The sequence below is a fragment of the Podarcis cretensis genome (assembly GCF_951804945.1).
Source record: "Podarcis cretensis genome assembly, chromosome: 3".
Classification (NCBI taxonomy): domain Eukaryota; kingdom Metazoa; phylum Chordata; class Lepidosauria; order Squamata; family Lacertidae; genus Podarcis; species Podarcis cretensis.
Genome location: NC_137172.1, coordinates 66,639,661 through 66,658,572, shown reverse-complemented (window position 1 = coordinate 66,658,572; position 18,912 = coordinate 66,639,661). Strand labels below are relative to the sequence as shown.

Genomic DNA, 18,912 nt, shown 5'->3' with positions numbered 1-18,912 from the left:
ATTGAACAGATCCAGCTCCACTTCAGAGATATGTCTGAAATGTTCAAACCAATTCATGGAAAGTGAGTGGATAGACAAACAGCAAGTAACATCTCTTTCTGGCAATCCCACAAAACAATCCTATGTGTGCATACTGGAAGCAAGCCTCACCGTGTTAAGTGAATCTCAAGTAAATCTGTGTGGAATTGCAGATCCGCCTTTTATTTTAGTTTGAATTGCACGGGGGGAAAATGTCCTTTCTTCCATTCAGTTGTGCTTCATTCTTGTGTTTTTTAAATCACCCCTAGCCTCATTTTTGCATCCCATGATTGGGGAAGCCCTCTTCTGTTTAAAACTCAGAGCAACCGTGGTGGCCCCGGGCCAAATTATGACAACTGCACAAGTTAGGGATTTATTTATTTTTAATCCTTTCACTCCTGCTGAAAATCTCCCACCCACTTCCCTGCTATTATTTGTCCAAAATCTGCTTCAGTAAGTTACTAAATCATTTTGGAACTTTTCTTACCCTTACACTTGCAAAGAAAGAAACATTGCTTTTGATACTTTCCTAAGTGACTGTTTAAAACAATAATTTCTGTATCATGTACACATAAGAGAGAATTTTGTTATAAACAGTTTCCCCTTGGCTTGATCACTTCTTTATCAGCCATTATAGTTACAGAAACTTGACACATTCAATCAAAGTATGTGTCATGCTTGAGTATTACAAAGCAAAATGACATCTTTGTGCTTGATCTGATATTCAACACTTTCCCTACAGTTTGGTGTGATTGCCTTTCCCCCATTCCGCTTTCTCTGGGATGCATGCTTCATTGGTTTCGAGGGTGCAGTTTTGTTGAAGGTTATAAATGTAACATTCCCATATTTTCAGCACTTTCACCAAAATGCTATCAGCATATTCTCAAAGTAAGTGCACATATGCTTAACTAACTCATAGAGGCATTGCTCACGGTGGAATGCAAAATCCTTCACAACCATGCCTCTAAGGAAGCACTTTAAAACACAAAGATGTTCGGTTTCACAAGACTATAAACAATAGGCCATTTATACAGGCACTCTAGGCATTGACTTGTCAGCTCTCTTTTCCTTGAATGTGTGCCATGATTTTATATATTTCATTTAGGACTTAGAGCCTTGATTCATAGTAAACGTTTTCACTTGTTCCTCCTATTAGAAATAATAATATAGAAAGAAAAGAAGAGGCAGCTCATAAAGGCTGACAAGGAATTTGTGGGTTTTGTAGTTGTTCAGAACCTTGTTTCACCAGAAATGACAGTGAGGGGAAAGAAATTAATCTGTACACCATAGGCAAGGATGACCCTCTTGTATGTTCTGCTTTGAAAAACAAACAAACAGCAACACTATTGCCTGTCCCAAGGGCATTATTTTTATGTGCTTCCCATTATAGGACAAACAACAAGATCATTGAAAAGCATTCCCTAGTCATACGAAACCTGACAGCTTTTGAAATGCATTTGTGATGTACAAATGCCATGGAGAGATGACAGAATGAAACAATATGTTCTTTTAATTTCTGTTGTTCTCTCACATCCTGTTCTACCTTTGATCTGAGGAGAAGCATATCCTGGCTTCTTGTCCACAGCCAAGCAATTTGGCTCACTATTGAAATATCTACTGCTTACCTTGGCTGTCTTCTGAAGCTCTGACTCATGCATTGAGAAGTTTCCACCTTGACCTTCATCAGCTTCTGTCCTTCTTTGTAATTAAAGTTTATCCTGCCCTGTATTGAAAACCTTAGATAAATGCTCCCTCTGTAGAGTCTCTAACTGGAATCAAATACAAATTACTAAATATAAACAAAAATGGAAGCCACATACAGATTGTCTAATGCATTGAAGTCGATGCAAAGCACTGCACATAGTAGTGCCAAATTTGAATGGGACTTCACAAGGTTCAACATGCAGCTGATTGTTGGGTTTTCAGAAAGCCCTTTCAAAGCGCAATCTTACTGAAAAATAATGGATGGAATTCTGTGCCATGCAATGGTGATCATCCTGTCATCACAAGCATTGCAGCTTCCCTCTCCCCCTCCCTGACTGTTCTGGGGGTTCTCCTGACTGCATCCTCAGCCAATTTCAGGAGGCCTTTGCGGGAGGAGAAGGGACAAACCCCTGTCACACCAGTAGCATTGCACAAGACTTGTGCAATGGATGAATCCCACCCATAGGGACATAAACTGGAATTTTTTGTTCACTTTTATACCAGCTTCCAGCAAAGAATCCTGGGTTTTTTTTGTGAGGCTATTGAAAATCATCTGTTAAAATTCCCAAATATCTGCCAAACAAGAAAAGCCACTCCCATTCCCATGATTCCCTGGGGCTTGACAGTTAAGCAAGCTTTAATTCTATTCTGTTGAGATGCTACTTGACTGATCTTCTAAATTCCAATGTGCCATACTTGATCCTGCTCACTATTTCGAGGTGAGGAGATATGGGATTTTATGTTAGTGTTTCATACTTCATAACATACAATTCATTGTAAGGCGGGGACTTTTCTACCAAACAAATAATTTTTACATTTGGTCTTCAGAACTACTCTGTGCCCTTTATAGAATGCCAGTGAAGAAATAATGATTTTATTGAATTCATTTCTTGCATGCATTTCTTAAGAGCATCCTGCTTGCAATTTGAACTGGGCAAGATAATAAGGTGTTGCTTCCTTGCCTGACCTTCAATGGCAACATGTCTTTTGATTAAGATGAGAAGCTTGCAGATACTGAAGAATCTTTGAATTGTTCAAGGGAGGACAGAAGTTCAAAAGAAAGGGAATAAATAAACAAATTCTTTAAAATACTTTTGGCTGCTTTCTTTCATGCTGCCATGGAAGTTCCCTTGTCAAAAGAAAACATAACTAGTCATACCGTGCTTGTTGTTGAGCAAATATTTACCGTATTTTTCACCCCATGGGACGCACCGGCCCATAGGACGCACCTAGTTTTTTGGGGGGAAAATAAAGAAAAAAAATTATTTCCCCCCCGCCAGGTCCGGGGCTGGGGCGGGGGAAGCCCGAGCTTCCCCCGACCCCAGCCCCCAGAACAGGCTGCTATCCGCTAGCCATGGGAGAGTCGCACGACTTCGCGTGGCTCTCCCACAGCTAGCAGAGTGCTGCGCGAAGCCCGAAGCTTGGGGCGTGCTGAGCTTCTGGGTGCCGGCAAGGTCTCCACTAGCCGTGGGAGAGCTGCGTCTCCCACAGCTAGCGGATAGCTTCCTGAAGCCTGGAGAGCGAGAGGAGTCGGTGTGCACCGACCCCCCTCGCTCTCCAGGCTTCAGCGAAAGCCTGCATGCGCCCCATAGGACGCACACACATTTCCCCTTCATTTTTGGAGGGGAAAAAGTGCATCCTATAGGGCAAAAAATACAGTATGTCCTTCTCTTTGGGTGTATTTTAACAAGACGAGAGGGGGCCTGTTAGAGGTGTATAAGATTATGCATGTTGCCAAGGCAAATGAACAGGGCAGACAAAAAAAAAATGGCTTCCTCACACAGTGCATAGTTAAACTCTGGAACTGGCTCCCATAGAAAGCAGTGGTGGCCCCCAACTTGGAAGGCTTCAAATGAAGATAAGTACTAGTCACGATGGCTGTGTTATGCCCCTGAACACCAGTTGCTGGGAATCATGTGAAGAGTGCTGTTGCACTTGGATTCTGCCTGTGAGCTTCCCATAGGCCTCTGTTTGGCCATTGTGAAAAGAGAATGCTGGACTAGATGGGCCTTTGGTCTGACGTGTTCTTAAGAGCTATAGCCCTTCCCCTTGAATTCAGAACCATACGATGATTTTTAAAATATATGGCAGGTTAGGACTGCTGCCTGGCATTTTATTCTGAAGAGCAAGCACAACAGTCAGGGTTTTGCTGATAAATCACACCTACAAGATGTCACCTCCACTGAGAAATACCCATTGATAAAAATAAAGTATACTGAATTACCACCGCTAAAAGTATATATCAAAAGTATATTCTGAGATGACCCATTCTGAGATGACAGCTATCACTACATGTATAAAGAATTAACTTCTTGTATGAGGACCCACATACATATGGAGAGATATAACATTTCTGGAAATATTGAAGCCAAGTGGCAAGGATGAGGAACAATTTGAAATTTATGCAAATATATGCAATTCTTACTTTCTTATCAAGCCTAAACTTATTTTATGGCTCTAACAACATTAAGAGTATCATTTATTTCTTAGACTGTGAAATGTACTATTTGGCATATTTGCGACATTTGAAACTATAAATGCCTTAGTTTGTATGCCGGATTTACCCAATGTGGTCCACTTCCTATTATGGGTCCTGGTTAGAGCTCATTTCTCACCCAGTCAGTGTTTTTTTCTGAGGCTTTGGCACCCACACTAGTTACTTTCCATTTTTTTGCCCCATATGCTTTTCATCCTCACAGTAGGCAGGGCAATTTCCCAGCCAGTAGTATAGAATATGACATAGTAATATGAGCAGTTCTAGCTGGTGGCGCAGAAGGTGCTGTGTTGCACACCTGCCATCCATCTCTGCTGCTTACTGAGAGGGAGAGAGAACAGAGCAAAGCATCAGGATGTAGATTATGAGGGCACACTGGTGGAGCCAATCCCCTCTGTCCCTTACTGCTTTGAGGGAAGAAGTGAAAAGATTGACCATAAAGGGGGGAGGTGGCAGAGCAACAGAGAACAGAAACAGGATGCTTGTTTCTGGTATCACCAAACTGGGGAAAGGCTTTCTCTATTGCTTCTATTTCTCTATGGTCTGGGAAAAATTTAAGCAAGAGGCATGTAGCATTTGCATGCACACTCCCAGCAATGTGGAGGCAGCTCCCATGTCACTAGGCCTGTCGTGCATGCTTTCTTTTCTACCTTGACTTCTGCTTCTCATTAATCTTTGACCAATATAACTCGTGGTATTTCAGCTATGATTTGCAATGTCAATAAAAGATCCTGTCTTTTCTCACTTGTCTTCTTTCCCCACTTTCTTTCAGTAACTTGTCTTCTAACTATTTTCATTCTGTAAATCTTGGTATGTGAAGCTGTCTTACTTTCCACTCTTCATTTCTCTTACCTTTTCAGAAGAAAGAGCAAGCTAATGCCTCCTTTAGTCTTATACCTGCCTATTCGGTTAAGGTCAGTTTTTCACAGACATCATGTCAGGAACATAGGTTTTCGAGAGGTGTTTTAGCACTTGGGTCTTTATTGCTTATCATGGTGGTTTTCAAACACTGGGACACCTTGAGGGGCATAGAACTCCTGGAAAGGGGGTGCCAAGTTACAGAGAGCCTTCCCACCTACCCCAACAAGACAAATATGGGCAAGTTGAATGTCCTCCAGTGAAAGGTCATCATTGAAGCTTTGTATGATTTTGTAATTGCCCCATTATTTTTGCTCAGTAACATGTGTTATGTCTCTGTCTCCCAGTAATTGTGTTTCCCTGGAAATTATTTGTGGGAAGGGGGTTGGAGAGATACTGTTTTATTCCTTTTTCTAATACTACAGTTGGATTGGGTCACCATACAGACCTTTGCACACAGCAACAGCCTGAGTGCAACATTCTCTGCCATAGAACAAGTCGGTGCTGGGTTTGGAGGAGGCAGAATGACATATTAAGCTCCTTTATATTTGTCAAATGTGCTCCTGCACTACTTCTTCATTTTTAAAAATACATTCTCAATGTTTCATCTCCTGTAGTCTTGTCAGCCAAGGCACAGGCGAGTCAATGGCACCATCATTGGCGGAATCTGCAGGCCGTGCACATGTTTTGGTCACGCTGAGTCCTGCGATGATATCACCGGAGAATGCCTGGTAAGTGCTGACTGACAGCGCTGAGATCAGCTCAGTATACCAACGCAATTGAATTAACTACCTTAGGGACTATGAGTACTTAAGGAAAGGAGCAGTGATTTGACAGGAGAGATCTTTATATTGAACTGCTTCTGAAGTTAAACAATCTCTTGGTAACATGATAAAGTAGCTACTGAAAATAAGGGCAAACCAAAAAGGTTCTTTACATTACCTGGATAGCAACAGGTCCTGTAGAAAGCAGTGAAGAGAATATCGCAACAAACTTTGCAATGCAAAATGATCTACCCCTAGTAACCTCTGTTGTGGGTTTACTTTACACACAGAATAGTAGTAACTGAATAGTAAGTTTCGTTATTGTGTGACATGCCGTAATGTTGGTCAAGGGGGAGAAGTGTAAATATTGCAAAAATTATGAAGAAATAGTGTGATTGGGGAGGGCGCATGTTTTGAATGAGATGGAAAGGTGCTTTTCCCTGATGGAATGCATATATTTGGGATAGCTGCCTACTAATTCAGCAATTTTAGTGCATTTATTACCCAGAAAAATCATGCCCAGTGTGCCACTGTTTCTAGCCTGCTCAGTAGCTATTTTGAATGGGTGAATTACGCTGAATAGACTGTTCTGATTAACTCAAGGGCATTTTAGTTTTATATTGTCTGACATGGCATGAAGCTTGAAACAACATTTCTCATTTCATTAGTCTTGCAGAAATGCAATTTGAGCCACTGCCAATTTAGTAGGATATCATACTCCAGATTCCCTGCAGAATTCAAACCAACTCTGCATTGTGTATATTTTTAAGTGTTCCTTCCTTCTTTTTGATTTTCCCAAGGAAAAGCTTCAGGGAAAAATCTAAATGAAAATCCAGGGTTTTTACAATGCAATTTGGCATTTTAAATTATCACTGGCCTTTCTGTTTTCCTCCGTACAAGGTGTTTAATTGCTCTCCAATTCTGAACAAGATAGCTTAAATTGGTGGATTTTTCAAATTGCTTTTTCATGAATACATGCCCAAAATGGCTCTCGCATTAATCCCGTGCTCAGTCTTAAGACGTACTTAGAAAAGAAAACATGCCATGATAACTTTATTTTGAAATACTTCACGTAAATCTAGTGGGGGAAGGAAATCACCTGACAGAAATTGATCTGTTTTCCTCACCAGCCTTCAGAGAACCTATTTCATTGCTTTTTCATGATTTCAGTCTTCTAATGCTAATGTCTAATGAAATTAGTTAAGGTTTACAGCAAAACCAGCTGGTGGTGTGGAACTGTGTGCTTCAGGCAGCAAATCAACAATTCCATTTCTGTAATAGTACATGAGTGAAAAGAATTCTAGAGCCATTTGCTGAACTTGCTTGATATCAGGGATGGGAAACTAACCTGGCTCCTTTCATGCAACTTTGTTGTTGTTTTTTTATATAATATTTATTGGTGTTTCAAAAAGTTACAAGAATAAAAAAGAAAGAAAAAGAAAAACAGAAAATACAAAATACAGAAAAAAATAAAAACAATTAAAAACAAATCCATCTTTCCATATCTTATCTATCATTTGCTTGTTTCCTTGACCTCCTCACACCTCCCTTTTTTATATTCTAGTTCATTAGTTGTTTCAGCAAATCCTTTCCTTCTTTGTTTTTATCTTACTAATTTATCTTAATATATTGTAACTTTACATTCTGACCTGTTAACAATCCATTTTTACTTAATCCTTTATAACATTACTGCTAAAACCACATAGCTTCATTCCAGCATCCTTCTAACATTCCTTAATTTTACAATGTTTCTGTAGATAGACTTTAAATTTCTTCCAGTCTTCTACTACTGACTCTTCTCCCTGGTCTCGGATTCTGCCAGTCATTTCCGCCAGTTCCATGTAATCCATCACCTTCATCTGCCATTCTTCCCGGGTGGGTAGATCTTGTGTCTTCCAATACTTTGCAATAAGTATCCTTGCTGCTGTTATAGCATACATAAAAAAAATTCTATCCTTCTTTGGCACCAATTGGCCGACCATGCCCAGGAGAAAGGCCTCTGGTTTCTTCAGGAAGGTATATTTAAATACCTTTTTCATTTCATTATAGATCATCTCCCAGAAAGCCTTAATCTTTGGGCACGTCCACCAAAGGTGAAAGAATGTTCCTTCAGTCTCTTTACATTTCCAACATTTATTATCAGACAAATGATATATTTTTGCAAGCTTGACTGGTGTCATGTACCACCTGTATAATATTCTCTCTTAAGGCATTACATGCCGTGAACTTCATACCTGTGGTCCATAACTGTTCCCAGTCAGCCAACATAATGTTGTGTCCAACATCTTGAGCCCATTTAATCATAACAGATTTCACCGTTTCATCTTGAGTGTTCCATTTCAACAGCAAGTTATACATTCTTGACAAAATCTTAGTTTTGGGATCTAACAGTTCTGTTTCTAATTTTGATTTTTCCACCTGGAAGCCAAATTATATGCCTCCATTATTTGATAATAATGAAGCCAATCTTGCACTTTGTTTTTTAGTTTTTCAAAGCTCTGCAATTTTAATTTATCTCCCTCCCTTTCAGGCAACTTTGACAGGCAAGCAGGGCTGCCCACTTGGCAAGCACCTGATGTCACATGGCGTCAGGTGATTCAGAATGTAACCTGAAACTACAAAGAAAAAATCAAAACACACTGTTAAGCATGCACCTGATACTTCGCTTGCAGTCCCAATTTGAATTTGGTACTACAGGGCAACAGAAAACAGTGCCCAATTGAAAAAGCACCGTGCTTCAGTTTTGCCTGCCCAATTCCTGACATCATATTATGCGAGATGATGGTTAGAGGTAGACATGCTTAGAGCAATGTCAGGGCACAAGGTCTAATTGCACCCAGAGGCCTGGGATTCTCCTCCTCTGTTCTTCTTGTTAAAATAAACTAACAGCCCTACTAGAAAAATTAACCAATAGACTGAAACTGACACGGGGACAAATAGAAGAAGACACCTTCACCCTGGTATGGCTCCCCTTTATCACATACACAGCCCAACAAGACAATGACAAAAACCCACCAGCAGCATACAGATCAGTATGGCTAACCTGATCCAAAACACCCACCCACCCCACTCACACATGAAAACAAAGACCACCACAGCCAACCACAAATGAATAATCACACCCTAGGCCAACCCCAACCTCTCTCACCACCAAAGGAACACAAGTGAACAGCAAAGAACCTGCACAAGCAACGCTGACACCAAACCCCACATATAGTAAGTGAAATAGAAACATTGCCACCTGACCCCACTCTCACCCATCTCTCCCCCCTCCACCTCTTTCTCCCTTTTCTTCCTAATGTCTCAAGAAATGAAAATGATTTGTAAAAATGTTACATGGGGGAAAAAACACAAGAGAGAGACATTACACACTTTTGTAAATCAACAAAATCTTTAATAAAAAATAAAATTAAATAAAAATAAACTAACAGCCATTCATTCTCCCTTGTTGTTGTCCTAGGGGTTTGAGGTGAAAGCAATCACACTTCCTTGCACTTCCACCAACAGAGTGACTTAGTGAAAGTTCACACATTGGCCTCAACCCAGCGAAAGTTCCTCATGACTAAGTCCTGTTGAGAGAAATGTGACTTGAGTTAGTTGTGTCTCAGTGGGGTTTACAATGCAATCCCATGCATGTCTTTTCAGATCTGAGTCCCACTGAATTCACTGGGGCTTATACATGGATGTAGGAATTGCAGGCTTAGTCACTTCTGAGTCATAACTGGATTAGAGCTTATATGCTCTTTTTAGGGGTTCGCTTATTTTTTGTTCCTACATCTAAAAACGATATGCAATAAACACATGGTTAGAAATGCTGATATCCTGTATGATCGCAAACCGGTGTTTACTGCCAAGTGATGTGAGAGGAAACTCTTCAAGAAGCAGGCAGAAATGTTTAGAAGAATTTAATCTTGGAGAAAGTTGCAGCCCTAGTACTGGTTATCTGTAATGTTATCTGGCAGATATACAACATTACTGAGAAGTCAAGGGCAAAAATACATCCCTGGAAACAATAACATGTAGCATCTCCTAATCTCTCTACCTTTATCCTGTCCTGTCTCTGCTCTTCACTGCAGCAGCTAAGCTTGTCCTATATCATCCTGTAGAGACAAAGTGCACAGAAACAAATTCTTCAAAATCTGTTTGGGGATTTTGCCTTGACTGTAAGTGAAGTAGAATTGGTTGATACCCAAGCAGGCTGTTAAATGCTGCAATTCAATTTGGATCACAAACCTTTTGAAGTGAGAGAGAAAGGGAGGGAGGGAGGGAGGGAGAGAGAGAGAGAGAGAGAGAGAGAGAGAGAGAGAGAGAGAGAGAGAGATATGTTTGAGTGCTGAAAGGAGAGGCATGTTTCACATCAAAGGGTTTCCTTCCCCCCTATTGAGATGTACTGAGCCTTTTGGCCTTCTCATTACTATTCATGGTATGTTTTTTTTGCCCCCAGTAATACAACAGACAATTTAGGCAGCTAATTTACGAATATGTTACTTCTTTTGACTCTTCCTTAGCTTTGAAATTTACTTGAAAAGAAGTTGAAATGTGTTTCTTTGACTTATAATAAGAGCTCAGCTCAATGGCTTTATCCTATGTCTGAGTGTGGAGGGGGGAAATCGCTTACACACCAGTGGAAGGTGGTGCCTATTACATTCACATGGCTACTGTGATGTTACACAGATGATAAATAGCTCAAGTTGTAAACAAAGAGAAGTTCTATTTTGTTATGTTGCAGACACACTGTTTGTGTGTCCTTAGGTTTGTATCCAAAGGTAAAGGTAAAAGTACCCCTGACCATTAGGTCCAGTCACGGACGACTCTGAGGTTGTGCGCTCATCTCATTCTATAGGCCGAGGGAGCCAGCGTCTGCAGACAGCTTCCAGTCATGTGGCCAGCATGACTAAGCCGCTTCTGATGAACCAGAGCAGCACACGGAAACGCCGTTTACCTTTCTGCCAGAGCAGTACCTATTTATCTACTTGCACTTTGATGTGCTTTTCAAACTGCTAAGTGGGCAAGAGCTGCGACCGAACAACGGGAACTCACCCTGTCACGGGGATTCAAACTGCCGACCTTCTGATTGGCAAGCCCTAGGCTCTGTGGTTTAGACCACAGCGCCACCCGCCTCCTTGTATCCAAAGTTAGTCATACTCAGATCAGATCGATTGAAATTAATGACCATGAGTAACTTAAGCCCATTAATTTCAATGGGCCTACTCTGAGTATAACTTAATTGGATTTAATCCATGGGGTTGAGATTCACAAAACCTTGCTAAAATATTTAGTGGTTTTAATCTTGTTATGCAGCAGAGATGAAGTGGAAGGCACTCCTGTAGTTTTTAGAGAGTTCAAAATAATCACACCACAATAGTGATGTCCAGTTCAGATGTCATGCTTTCTAATTGCCACACTATGGTTTAGCAGCTGATGGTACCTGGCAGAATGGTGTACACCTCTTCTTTCCTGTCAGCCTTGTGTGCTCCTTCTCACTCACTTTCCTAGTTAGAGATAATGTTAGTTCACTCATTGTGACATTTGAATAAATGTAACCTCCCGCTGCTCGGTCCCAGCGCCTGCCAACCTAGCAGTTCGAAAGCACCTCCGGGTGCAAGTAGATAAATAGGGACCGCTTACCAGCGGGAAGGTAAACGGCGTTTCCGTGTGCGGCTCTGGCTCTGGCTCTGGCTCTGGCTCTGGCCAGAGCAGCGATGTCACGCTGGCCACGTGACCCGGAAGTGTCTCCGGACAGCGCTGGCCCCTGGCCTCTTAAGTGAGATGGGCGCACAACCCCAGAGTCTGTCAAGACTGGCCCGTACGGGCAGGGGTACCTTTACCTTTACCTTTTAACCATAGTTACAGTTATGGATATGTGACATCTTCCCCTCAACAGTATTTCCACAGAGGTTTCTGTTTTGCCTTCCCACCCTCTTTTATCTATGGGAAGTGCAGAGTATTTCAGATACCCTTGGTTTTCTCAACAATGTCAAGCCCTTTGGGCTTCTTTGTTGTTGTTTTACTTAAAATAGTTGCGCTAATGGATGCACCTGTTGTAGCAATAGTTGGCACATGTTTGTTGTGCTACTTTTGGGTGTGCATCTGAATACTCTTCAGATTATAGCACGGGCAGTCATTTGCAGTTGGATGTGTATTTTGATCAACATCCGGTATCTTCATATAACTTGCACAAAAGTCTGTGCATCTAGCCACTGTTTGTTATTCTCCCTACAGCTCTCTCCCCAGACAGTAAGTCAGATAGACTCATATGTAACGAAGATATGGGATAAAAAATCTTCATAGGAAATTAAACTACTGGATTGTTGTGACACCCCCTAATTTCTGGTAAAGCTTAGTTACTGTGGACTAGGAAAGTGTATGTGGAGGGGGTTGCATTGGCAGAGAAGGAAGGGCAAAATTATGAACTCAACACTAAAGAGTGGTTCATTGATCAGCCCTCATGACATCTGAACTGGGCCGGAAACTTCAGAAGCAATCACATTCATGTTCCCTTATATAAGAAAACACTTAAAGAATTGTTGTGAAAGGAAAAGAGAGGAGCTTGAGGAGAACCATGGCCCTGCACAACATGGTTTCTATATTCTAATATTACTAGAATAATGTGACTGGATATACTTGCCAGTGTAACTTGTTAGTATGAAGCATGTGTGCACCAGCAATATTGTGAAATGCAGCTTTCCAGTATTTGAATTTTAATTTAGAGGATTATCATGGTGCAAGCTTTTAACAGAAGGCATCCACACATGTCTCTTCTCACATAAATCCCTGCTAAGAGGCTTTTTTAGGTTTGTAAGTAATGATGTGTGAAGTGGCTAATAGACATTTCATGTTTGACCACTCCTGTAACAGATATCAAAATCCTACCTGTCTTCACTTTGCATATTTGATTTATGGAAAGCCAGATTCTTTGGAAGCACTTGGCTGATTATTACACAGTGGGCTGGTTCTCCTATAACACTAAGCCATGGTTTAGTACTACAGGGATGAGCCTTGGTGAAGCATCAGGCTTGCATACTCCCCTCACCCCCCCCCACCGCCCCAATCTTTGTCCTACATGGCTGGCAGAAGGAGTTCAGCTCCAGACTTGGCTTAGTATTATTTGTGAACCAAGATTCCTGTCTTAGTACAAACAATAGTTAGTTAAACAACTCAGCTTCATAGCTCACAGTTTGAAGTTCTCCTCCTGGCTGTGTGGCAGGTGAAGAGGCATTTAGTATTATGTGCAAACTAGCCCAATGGCTGTGTTGGGGCATCATGATAAGCTTTAGTTTATTGTTATGGAGATGAGCTTAGGTCCTCCAACATGACCAGCCAGAGGGAGGAGATCAGATCAGAAGCTTTCACCTGTTTTCATTAATAACAGTTTAGCATTATGTTTGGACCCTAAACTGTAGTTAATCTTAACTATGGCTTATTGAAGCAAGGTGCTTCACAAATTCCTACTACTGCTACTACTATTCTTTATTATTATTACTACTATTATTAGTATTACTATTAGTATTTTAGTAATCATTTTCTAAACCACCATCTCAAAGCAATTTACACGTAAGATCTTTTAAAAAACACTTATAATAATAATAATAATAACAAACCAATACATTTAAAACAAGACTAAACCACTAAGAAATGAATACTCATGGTAAGGACCCATTTGTCAAGCTGGAAGAGCCTGTTGGAACAAAAATGTACTCAACTGTTTCTGGAAAGTGCAGATAGTGACCTGAAGCAGGCTTGTTTCAGTCAATTTTAAGGTTAAGCCTAAACCAAATGGACAAAACCAAATGGAAACCAGAGCTTCCTATCTCCTCTTCACATCTGCACTGGAGGAGAGGACGATGGGCGCATAGGCACTAGGGGTGCCGGGCACCCGGGCGCTGGACTCTCCGGGGCGCCAGGCTGAGAGTCCGGGGCCTGAGAGTTGAGTCCGGGGAAGAGCCCACCCATCAGTCAGAGCACTGCGACGGGCTCTTCTGCTGTGGGCTCTTCTGCACCACAAGTTCGGGGGGGGGCCCGAGCCAGTGAGATGCTGAGCCGTCCAGCTGGCTCTGCCCTCCTCCGTGCCTGGGACTGGGCAACCTGGGGGGGGGGGGCACCGGGCATATCTTTGCACCCCGGCGCTGCATATGCTTAAGACAGTCCAATGGGGAAATGCACAAGTCAAATGCATGCCTAATCTTATTCCCATAATAGTGAATCAAAGTTTTTCATTGCATCTGAACAAGAGCATACGAGCTATTAAGATTAGTCATGGCCAACAGCTAGTATCCAATCCATAAAGTTATTTGGATTGGATACTAGCTATTAAGTTTACCGCTTGTCAAATCATTGTAGAGCAAGTGTGCAAATAAAAAAAAGTTACATTCCAAAGAACAACTCAGGTATAGTTTTATTCATGAATATAAAATTCCTTGAGTCTTAAAACTTATTTCAAAGTCTCTCTGTGTGTTTATTTAGGCAACTGTTTTAGCAAGAAATGGTTACAATTGTGCACCAGAGCATTAGGACACAATTATTCACATGAAGCCACAGAAAGCAAACCATATAATAAAAATCCTTCAGAGGAGTTGCATAACTGAACCTTGAATGTATGTGGGGGGGGGGCTTTTAAATACACATATACATGTTAATAAGACGCGGCAGAGTTCGTATGAAAATCCATCACCTGCAAGTGCAAACAAGAGAATGGGGGATGGGGGAGGGAGGGAGGGAGAAACGAATTTTTGAAGGACAGATCACATTATTGCTTTCCCTCACATCTGTGAGAGTGTTTATCTTGCTCTGTATGCCAGGAGTACAGAACCTGGGACCTTCCAGATACTCTTGAATTCCAGCTCCTGCTAGCCCCAGCTAGAGATGGGGAAGAAAATTGATTCAGCTTGCATTTCAAGGCGGAATAACTTAAACTAAAACAGTATTCAAACCAAAGCGTAGTTCTTTAGAATTCTGACTTCTGACTATTTTGCAGCATGGTTCTCTAGCCAAGTATGGTGTGCAAAAATGCATATTGCAAGGAAAGTGTGCAGAAAGATGCCCATATCTGGGGGGGGGGGGGGAATGCATTACATTACAGAAAATTACTTTGCAAAAATGGGTACAGTAGGCAAAATTGCATGCAAAGTGTGTATATTAGGATGAATTCGCACAAAAATGTTTTTGAATTTCCACGTGAAGAAGTGAAATTGGTTATGAAATCTACCGCACGATAACAGTTTCATAAAATGTTATCACAGGGGTAAGGAAGGGGGAAAGGGGAAAGGGGAAAGGGAGCTCCCAGCAAGAAGCCCTGAGCTATCTCAGAACAGCATCTCTGTAAACCACACCTACTGGCCTGTCACATTGGCTACTAGCCTGCTGAGCTGGGGTTTCCTGCGAAATCGAAAGGAGTATAGCATGAAGGCTGATAAGTTTCTGCTGCTAGCTGGCTGCTGCTTCCTCAGCTACAGTGGTACCTCAGGTTAAGAATTTAATTCGTTCTGGAGGTCTGTTCTTAACCTGAAACTGTTCTTAACCTGAAGCACCACTTTAGCTAATGGGGCCTCCTGCTGCTGCCGCTGCGCTGCCACTGCACGATTTCTGATCTCATCCTGAAGCAAAGTTCTTAACCCGAAGTAATATTTCTGGGTTAGTGGAGTCTGTAACCTGAAGCGTATGTAACCCGAGGTACCACTGTACTTTCATAATCGTCACCTGCTTTTGCAGAGGCAGCGGAGCTGGTGCTCGTTGCACAACTGAAAGAAACATAGTGACAGCTGCTACAACTGCTCTTGTGAGTTGCTCGCTGCTCCTGCAGGAGGCAGCGGAAGCATTAAGTAGCACTGGCTGGCTACACAGTTGTCTCAAAATTGCGATGTTTGCCGGATAACATAGAATTGGAAGGCACTGTGAGGGTCATCTGGTCCAACCCCCCTGCAATGCAGGAATCTTTCACCCAATGTGGGGTTGGAACCTACAACCTTGAGATTGAGAGTCTCATATTCTACCAACTGAGTTTGTGTGAGAAAGAGAAGATGTACTCACGCTCGACTGCAAGGTTGCCAATACGGTTCCCTCCAGATGTTGGAGTCCAGCTCCCATCAGCCCCGACCAGTAAGGCCAATAGGCAGGGTTGGTGGGAGTTGTAGGCCAACAGCATCTGGAGGGCACCATGTTGGCTGCCTTTGTCCTATGTGACTTTATCAACTATGTTCTATGACATTCTGAGAAGATGGTTTTGTTCCTTCCCCTGACTGTTTAGAACTGCAGGCACAACACAGGTGGCTTGTATTGTGATAGATGTCTTCCTGGTTTCTTTGGAGATGCTACTAAAGGGAAACCTGATGACTGCCAGCTGTGTGCCTGCCCACTGAGTATACCTTCAAACAAGTAAGTATACCCACTGAGCAGTGGCATTGTGTCCTTTATTGGAACCCTGGATACACTCAAACACACATGTACACACCAGGCGGGACCAGGGGCTGGATGTGGAGGGGAGACAAAACCCACCGTGCCAGCCAAACCCTTGCTGCCGCTGGACGGGCGTGGGGCACAGAGAGTTCACAGGGCTGTGCTGCACTGCCTGCCCCCCCCCATCCGCAGCAAGAGGGAGCTCAGCCAGCTGACATGGCCCTTGGCGAGGGAGCCGGGGATGTGGTGGCAAGGCCAGACTCCGAGGCTCAGAGACCCCTGGTGGCAAGCAGGGCAGGGGTTACAGCCTCCCTGGCCCTCCCAACACTATGCCCCTGCAACTGAGTACTAAGTATACCTTCAAACAAGTTTGTTGGTGGTATCTATACCCTATTAGTAAGCAGGCTGAATGAAAGGCCGAATGGAAGTGTTCCCCCACCCCCTCCCTCAGCAAGGGTGTATATGAAATATAAGTGCAGCCTGAGCAGATGTCAGAATCAATCCATCAGATTCAGAGAATTGACTGCTATTGAGCTCTTTTGTTAATTTCACAGATCCCCACTTCCTTAAAAAAATGTCGCATAGTTTTGATTACGTGACAATCCATATGACACAATCAGAATCATATATATATGTGTGTATGTGTATATACATATATATATATATATATATATATATATATATATATATATATATATATATGTATATATATATATATATATATATATGTATATATATATTGCAATACTGCAAAGTTTTGTCACAAAATGAAGAAATGACTGTAATCAATGCTTGTTTATATTTATTTCACCACTATACCCATATTAAGCCAAGGCTTTGTCCTAAGGCTGCCGGTCTACTGCTGGGTTGTTTGGCAAATTGAATGGCTATGTAGTGCACACAAACCTCTAAGCGAAATAAAAAGAAGAAGAATTGAGGACTTATCTCTTTAAAATAGTGGAGTGACAGATATCCTGTTGTTTCAAATGCCTGTGTCTTCCAGTGTGCCAGCAGATTACCTCATTACATTGTGTCAATCAGATTCTCAAAGAGGGGAAACTCAGAAAACAAAATGCTGGAAGGCAGAGGGACACAGCTAGAGTAAAATACTATCAGAGGATTTGTAAGCATGCAAATGATTGGTTGCTGAGAAATTTAACTATTTATAATGTATCTGTAAAAAGAAAAGGGAAAGGAAAGGAAAGGAAAGGAAGAGAGGAATGATAGGGAATTGTCATTTGCTATTGCAACGACTAAATAATTGCTATTGCAATGATTAAAGCTACATTCATGAGGTTACAGGTCTTCCTCAAGTTTAAAGAATTCCATGTAGCTCTGGTTCTTTTCAGTTGTATTAAGATCCTAACCTTTAGTCATGGAGGTTAGGAATCAAGGATGGAAAATATCTACAAAGGTTGACACTCTTGATTCTGAATACCAAAGAATATTGTGTAAGTCATCACCGTTCATTGATCATGACTTAAATACAGCTTTGACGTACCATGAGAAACATCACCACAAAGTTTCCCCTTCCCTGTTTTTAATGCGGCAGTTTTATTCCACTATTCATGTAAGTCGAGTTTACTGAGCTTTCCAGCCAATTGTCCGTTAGCTGCAGTGAGATTTAACTTGGGAACAAAGTCTGGGATAGAGCGCATTGCCAGGCCCTGGAGGGCTCAGACAAGCAGCTGTACATTCCTGCTTTTAAATGGTGTAGCGACTCATTGATAGACTAAAGTCCCATAACAACATGTCATTTGGATGCTGCCACCCGTTCGAGCTATATTCAGTGTCGGCAGAAATAGCAGAGTCATTCCAAACTCTACCGGCTGGAGCCAAACCTAAGCTCCATGTGTGAGACCAGAAGGACTTTCCCTGTAAAAGCAGCGCTCTCTGAGGAAGGACAGCAACTATGCTGCTAATGAATATCTTTTTATCTTTGCTCTGTGTCCCTCTTCTGGCCCTTCATCAACAACAAAGTTTTAGCCCAACATGTCATTTGGATCAGAGTCGTGGATTAATATGTGACGAATGCCCCCCTGGGTATGCTGGCTCACGCTGTGAGAGGTAAGCGCCATACAGGATTTTATCGTCTTTGTCTAACAGAACTTCATTTCATGGTTCTTTTCCAAGCCTCTATGTATTCCAGCATCCATATGCACCCACAGTCAGAATTGTGGGGGTGGTGATGTCATACAAGATTCCTATTTAAATGAGAATTTCCATTGTCTCTTCCACATTTGTCCAACAGATTTGTTCTCTGCTCAGTAGGCCTGCGAAAATCGTTTCTGTTTAACGCTTTAGATAAACATTAAGCTACAAACAAAGTATTTTCCATAGAAGTAGTATTACTTGATGGGATTCTTTTTGCTGGATTTTTGTGCACCTGCTAGTTTCCGTTGTTATTTTTGTGTGTTCCTAATTTGGCTCGAATTTTGAGGGTGTATTTAATCAGTTATTCAGTGAAATGCTATTTTATCTCCTAACGCTGAGCCAAACAGTATAATTGTGGAAGCTAGATTTATTTGTCTCAACTACTTTAAAACTCATATTTTCAGACTTTGCTGCTTCTAATTCTCCTCTGAATTTGCCTATTTAGCATGTGAAATTACTGGGCTATGAATAAAGTTGCAGTGTTAAAAATATTTCAGAGGGGCTGTTTTTGTTCTCCTGCAACCTGAT

General features: G+C 41.8%; 1 protein-coding gene and 1 long non-coding RNA gene across 8 annotated transcripts in view; one reads left to right on the top strand and one right to left on the bottom strand.

Moving 5' to 3' along the window:
* The window catches only part of LAMA2 (laminin subunit alpha 2), a 390,451-nt gene that overhangs the window by 216,416 nt on the left and 155,123 nt on the right, over positions 1-18,912 (top strand). For 4 of the 7 annotated variants that reach the window (XM_079970719.1, XM_079970718.1, XM_079970715.1 and 1 more), the window contains exons 16-18: positions 5,692-5,805; positions 16,082-16,209; positions 18,211-18,297. In XM_079970719.1, the coding sequence (XP_079826845.1) occupies positions 5,692-5,805; positions 16,082-16,209; positions 18,211-18,297 (329 nt within the window). Of the gene's footprint in view, positions 1-5,076; positions 5,131-5,691; positions 5,806-16,081; positions 16,210-18,210; positions 18,298-18,912 lie in introns of all 7 variants that reach the window. The other 3 variants (XM_079970713.1, XM_079970717.1, XM_079970716.1) reach the window with 1 other exon arrangement.
* LOC307213099 lies at positions 9,211-12,839 on the bottom strand. Its single transcript, XR_013837380.1, has 4 exons — positions 12,712-12,839; positions 11,267-11,330; positions 9,881-10,071; positions 9,211-9,407 (listed from the first exon to the last, which is right to left on the bottom strand). It is a non-coding gene; the product is annotated as an uncharacterized lncRNA (long non-coding RNA).